This window comes from Bombus bifarius, unplaced genomic scaffold (genome assembly GCF_011952205.1).
Source record: "Bombus bifarius isolate JDL3187 unplaced genomic scaffold, Bbif_JDL3187 scf7180000008274, whole genome shotgun sequence".
Taxonomy (NCBI): Eukaryota; Metazoa; Arthropoda; class Insecta; order Hymenoptera; family Apidae; genus Bombus; species Bombus bifarius.
The window spans coordinates 649,207-655,775 of record NW_022884558.1 but is presented as its reverse complement, the minus strand read 5'-3'; the positions used below and the strand labels follow the sequence as shown (position 1 = coordinate 655,775).

Below are 6,569 nucleotides of genomic sequence, written 5' to 3'. Positions count from 1 at the left end.
CTTCAAAAAAAATTCTACATCTTTATTTATGTATATCCGTGACATGCAGACTGCTATTACGCAGAAATATTCTAAATAAGGAGCGGTGCATATTATTGTACCCCTGAGTAAACATTATGTTTTGGGTTGCAAGGTCTAGGAACAAAGCAACTAATAAACAGATTTCTATTTATGTTCCCTGTAGCCTTTAGTCAAAGCTATAAGCTTAACTTTTTTGGTAATGTCCTTTTGTTATAAATATATGAACGTGTTCCCTATCATTCCATTGTCTAACACTAAGAGAGTAAGGATCTGAATCAGCATATACTTATACATTATGCTTATATGTACACCTTTAATTATTTCAATATACTTTTCTATTACAAATTCATCCACTTGTTCTTCAATCAGTCAACCTCAACCTCAACAGTTATGAGTCCATTCCTCTTTTTTTCTTCAACTCTTTATGGTCTTTTAAATATCATAGACTGGATGAAATAAATATTTTGGAATTTCTTCGACTTACTTCTTTAACCTCTACGAAAATCTCGCGAGAACCGATCGTACTTTCTACATCTAACGTTTTTCCCCCGTTCTATTTTCCAGTTCACGACCGGCGTCTCGGTTCCGATTTCCATGAACAAGAGAGGTAGCGTGGTATTCTCGTCCGCATTCCAATTCAATTATAAACTTCCGTCGAACTTGTCAGAACTCGAGCCTACAATAATACCGGCCAGGCAGTTGAGGGATCTGAATCTGCAGGACACTTACGCGGCTATCGAAAATTTATTGAATCAGTGAGTATTCCGCGAATTTCCATATTCTGCGCTGTGGGGGAAAATCGAAGCCGCCACGAAGGGGAGCCGTGAAACGGGTGAAATTCAGCGCGAGCCGATTCGAGTCGTTTAGAGTCATGGAACAATGACCAACAACGAATTGGAAGAAGAATAAGTGGGCCGTATTACCGTTCAAAATTGCCCGATGAATCGGTAAACACGCTAGAATCGAACGAATAAATTTATAATTAACTCAACATCGGAATTGGTGCAGATAGTTGCCGTGGACGATTAATGAAATTCCATTTTCTAGTCGACGATCATTGAACCGTGACGTCGCCACATTCGTGTTTGTCACCGATAACGCGTACAATGGGTAAGTGATTATGCGACAGAAACGGGAAACGAGGCTTCATCGTATGTGCTTGATATTCGCCAGTCAGTTTTATTACGCCAGTTATCGTTTTGTTATACGTTCTTCAGTAACTCGATGGATATAACGATAATGATCAGTTGCTGCTTTATGGCGACGAAAAACAGTTACAGGTACACGAACCTGTATCCTTCCTTCAGTTTGTTTAAGTGTACATTAATAATCGCACGAATTATTCCACGACAAATCGATCAGTTTTGTAGGTGAAGTTCGTACGAGATGGTTTGGGGGAAAGTTATTAACGATGGTTGATGAAAGATTAGTAATCTACGTAATAAGGATTACTTGTGGTAGATGAAAAAGATTTTCATGAAGGGTGTGAGCAAGTATCAGGAAACTAAGATCAAAAGACCGGAGAGAGGGTAAGGTAAAGATGGGAACTGGAACATAAATTAATTGGGACGTAAGGCAATTACTTTGTCTTGGCAGAGAGACCTGAAGCGCAGGTAACAAGCGAACTATCTTGCTTTGGAAAGACGGTGTGAAAGTTAAGAAAGTGTCGGGACTGATCGAAACTTGTCGAAGCTGACAAGGAGACGCGATGCCGCGTGAAATGGATCGTTAGCTGGCTCAATAGAGTGAATTGCTCGTCGTCCTTCTTTCACGAACATTCATCCAGCATCCTGGTCAGTCTGGCCAAACAGTTCATCGTCGATTGTTTGGAAACTGGAGGTAGAAACAACGCCATTAATTACCATTTCGATCCTGTCTTTCGTTTTTTACAGCCTCTGGAAAATCGTGAAATTCGCAAACGTGAAACTCTTGGAGAATGAATGTTTAACGCGTAACGCGCGGCGAACGCTTAAACTAATCCGAAATTTACATCCTTCTCCGGCACGGTAACATAATTTCATTCGAGGCAAGCCGTCGAACGACGGCTAGGAAAAGGAGCAGGATAATGAATTTCTCGGCTAGAAACGGGGCGAAGAAGTACGGCACACGTTTAAGAATTCCCTTTTACCGTTTTATAAAACCAATATCATCTGGCGGCAGCACGGTTTGCCGAGGGGCTCGCTACCGTGCGACTTCCTAATAAAATTACTTCTACGCGGCGGTCAAATTACAAAAAAGGAAGAAAAAAGGCAAGAAGCGACAGAGAGAAAAAAAACGTAGGGGAATACGCGAGAAATGGAGGGAGAAGGGGAAATAAATACGAGACAGAAGCACGGCGCACCAAAAAGGGGTAGAAATTAAAATGGAATGTATTCTGTGTTGAAGGCACGGCTGGCAGGACGGTAGGGAGTGTCTTTTGAGGACCATTTGCGAGCTCGCGGAGACACCATTTGGCAGGACACGTCAAGACGTTCTCGAGGAGGTGATCCACTTAATTTTAACGTAAGTTCGTTGCGATGAATCGCGCTTTGACTCGTGGCACGGGAGAACACCGTCGGCTCCTGCTACTTTTCGAAACAAAATTCATTTCTTGAGGAGCTGCCGGTTAATGAATTCCGTTGGAAGTCCCTAATGGCTGTCCTGGCCGCTTTCCACGAAACGGGAACAACGGTGTCACGTAACGAAGCACGAATAGACTAAGATAATGCAGTAAATCCATGTTGCATCGGGTACGGGCATCGTTTAATAACTTTACAGTACGTTCTTTCTAATCGACGTATTTAAATACCGCGGCTATATTCTCCTTTATTCACAAGCTAACAGAAAATCGAACGTTTCGTAACTTCTCACTTATAGTCTCTGGACATACAATTAAAATCGCCGAATGTTTGTTATCTTTTAACCGCCCTCGGACGGGCCAACCTGTACGCTGTCCACCACGCATTTTTCCAAATATCGACGACTAATATTCAGTACTTAAAAAACAAAGAAGTCTAAAAATGATTTAAGTGGTCAATTATATTTCGCGGTAATGGTTTCGTTTAACGATTTCACATATTATTTATATGTTTATATGTATATTGTTTATATATTTAAAACATCAAATTAAAAGTATACAAAAATATAGGTAAAATTGAAAACATTAAAGATGACTAAAGATATATAACACGACTTGAACGTGAAATTAAAAATTCATAATGCATTTTAATATTTTTTTACAATGGGGTATCGTTCGATTATAACTTTATTTAGTCATAATTGATAGTGTCACTTTTTAATTCATTTTAATACTACTAAATTGATGTATTTTATTATATACTGTACTTTATAAAAGCAGAAAAAGTGGCGCAATTATTTCGGGACGATTCCAGGTAAACAATAACTGACAATAACAACAACAAAAAAGAAAATGCGTTAATAACCTTACGATAAGCAAAGGTGGCTTATACGAGATTATACACGGGCGAGAGATTTGTACTCTTCCAATCTATAGATTAGACACTTCCGTTCGAAAGCTACGGGTCACTTGCTAATTCCACAGCTGATCGTAATTTCATGGAAAAAGATCGACGAATATCGAAACAGTACCTTTACGCCATCGACAAGTTGAAAATTTCAACGGTACGCATAAAGGCAGCATAAGAGAGATCGAATTAACGATAGATAGTTGGTCGAGTCGAACCACTGGTCGAGCGATCGGTTCGGGTGGATGGAGGACTGGTCAGGAATTTGCCATTCCGTACGCGGCCGGGCGTACTCGAAGGAAATTGCAACCGAACCAGTGAGCGGGCTCTAATTGCGTCGAAATTAGGCGCGTGCATTAAGCTTCTAATGGAAGGTGTTTCGCGTAGGTTTTCCCTTTGTGCGGTGCCTCGAATGTGTACACACGTCACTGGGAAATTCCTTCCGACGTAATCCTGCAGCCGTGGAACAATCGCCGGGTAACGCGCGTCGAATGTCAATAATACGACTGGCTGCTGCTATTTACCATTCAAACAGTTGCAGTTTCCTTCGATCGATCGTCCACACTTTTACTTTTCTCTTTCTTGAACGTCGCTTTTTCTAATTCTCGTGTAGACAGCCAAAATATTTACGGTAGTTGGGAATACTCAAACATTCCAAGTATCCTGTTTAGATATATCTACAGGTCCGGTCGAAAGATTAGGAAGATGTCCATTGCATCGTGTTAAAAACAAGCATTTAATCCTGAAACACAGACGATCGTAATATTAGGTTATCCGAAAAGTTTCTTTCGTTTTATAAGCAAATAATAGACGCACGATGTTTTCTTGTTTTATATTAGTTTATTGAATTATGCACGAATATAATAATAAAAATAGAATGAAATGGATCATACTTAATCCAATAAAATAATATAAAACAGAAAGTGTTGTTCATTTATTATCACCTTATGAAATGAAAGAAACTTTTCGGACAACCTAATAATTTCTACAACTAACGAGGCTCTCATTTGTCGCGAATTATATCTTCGATTGTCAATCGAAGAACACGGGAGAAAATGCGATAAAAAGTTTTCCAACGTTTGAGTTAGGGGAATATTACATAACATGTGTATTCGGGGTTAAAAGAGAGATCGATTCGCGATTGGTTCTACCTTAACGCGTGCCTCGTGAGAAACGCGTTGAAGAGAATTTCTGGATCAGGCCGAGCGAAGACGTGGCAGGGACTGCTAATTCCAATCATCAGACCGTCGACCAACTGTACAGGGAAGCGGAACGACAAGGAAGATCCGGAGGCGACTGCATCTTGGCCTATCCCGATTGCATCGAGTCACCTCTCGAAACGTTCACGGAGATCGCATTTCCTTAGGGTGGGTTTTTTTTTGGACAGCACCTCGAGCCGCGTTGATTTCGTGGCTCGATTGCTCGTGTATCGTTTATCGTCTCGAACGTTTTCGACGTTTGCCGGCTATTTGTTGAATTTTTTTACACGAAAAAACGTCTTTGTGTGACGAGAAAATCGATCGTTCGAAGAGTAATATTTTTATATCTTTCCGGCCGTTCGAGAAGGTATTCGATGCAGTGACTTCGTCGTAAAAGAATTTATTATAGTGAAGTTTTGACGGCGAGAAGGATGGCGACGGAGAAACAGTGCTAAGTAAATTTCGTTGTCGGAGCAGCAACGTTGCTCTAAAAAGCTTTATGTTTCATCGCCATCCTCTTTCCGCCGTACAATTCATAATAAAGGCACTTCTTATAATTGTAGCGTTCCAGATCTGCGCTGCCTTTCTCACCGTTGCTTCGTGTAATTTCCAGAAATTGCCAGGATTTTTTTCACAGCATCGATCAACCTGCTATACTCCACCGTCTACGTACAAGCTACTTGGCCACTTCTAAACTATCACAGATGTGTAAAATATACTTGTCAAAATAATCTCTTTAATCTAATTTTGGCCCGATTTTGTTTCCATACATGTACAAATAGTAGATATTGATAAAAGTAATGCTTAAACCTTTGCATTCGAGAGGTGACTCTCAGTCACCACGGCGTTCCGTGCTGCAACTCCAATAGCGAGAGAGAACCGACAGTCCGTGTTTATGCCAGATTTCGACATCTCCAATTGATGAGAGTACAATATTGGTTCGTAAATTGGTTCCTTAGCTTTTTGTGTTCTTTGTTAATATAAATATTTAATCTCATATCCCTGCGAAACTATAGTTCTAACAACGTCTGCAGCGTTAGTTCGGATTCGACGATCATGGCAAAAGTATTATAGTTTAGGAACCCTAAACAAAATGATTTTTGGAAGTGAAATTAACTCAAATGAAGGTAAACTCGATTTTGAGCTGTTGAAAAATGAGATCAATTATATTCAAGAATACATCTTGGCGAATGCTTTATAAATTATCATAAAAAAAATACAGAAATTAATATTACAAAATCATATTTTCAAAGATGTAAATATAGATAAATTATCAGAATATAATGTTTTTGTAAGTTAATTTGTACATAAAATCATTTTCCGCTAGTTGTAAGACACGCGTCACGTATACGCTAAATCATTCGGAGTAGCTGCTATGGTCGATCGAAAAAGTTCTCGAGTGTAAAGGGTTAATATTAATATTTACAAAAATTGATCGTCCGGAGATACCCGGTTAAATGAGCTAGCGGGGCTGTTTATTTTTGGGATTTTAGAGCGATCGAGTGTTCTTTAAGCACATTTCAAAAGTTTATGTAAATCTTATGCAGTGGCAGCTATTAATTACAAATAAACTTGGAACTAGAGCTATGCAGCTATTACTTCCTGTCTCAGTGAAAATTTAGTAGAACATCTGATCTTGTTATTGCACGAAGTAAATAATTGACAGCATGGAAACGTTCTTCTGCCACAATGTAATAATTAAACATAACAAAAACGTAAATGCTATGATATTGGGAATGGTAATGAAGATCGACGGAATCGATTCGTCTTGCAAAATAGAATGACGTTGTTTGAGCTTCGAATTAGAATGATCGGTAATGCTGGTCGACTTTTACGATATTTCAGTCGGCGATCAAAGCCGAAACGCAGCAAAGTGTCGTAGAAC

The 6,569-nt window shown here is 39.5% G+C and overlaps 1 protein-coding gene across 1 annotated transcript; it reads left to right on the top strand.

Annotated features, from left to right (window-relative positions):
* Positions 1–604: 604 nt before the first annotated feature.
* Positions 605–4,851, top strand: LOC117212118. The gene is made up of 3 exons (XM_033456634.1): positions 605–776; positions 2,407–2,523; positions 4,686–4,851. The coding sequence occupies exons 1-3, from the start codon at positions 616–618 to the stop codon at positions 4,849–4,851; spliced, it is 444 nt and encodes a 147-aa protein (XP_033312525.1). The 5' UTR covers positions 605–615.
* The last annotated feature ends 1,718 nt before the right edge of the window (positions 4,852–6,569 follow it).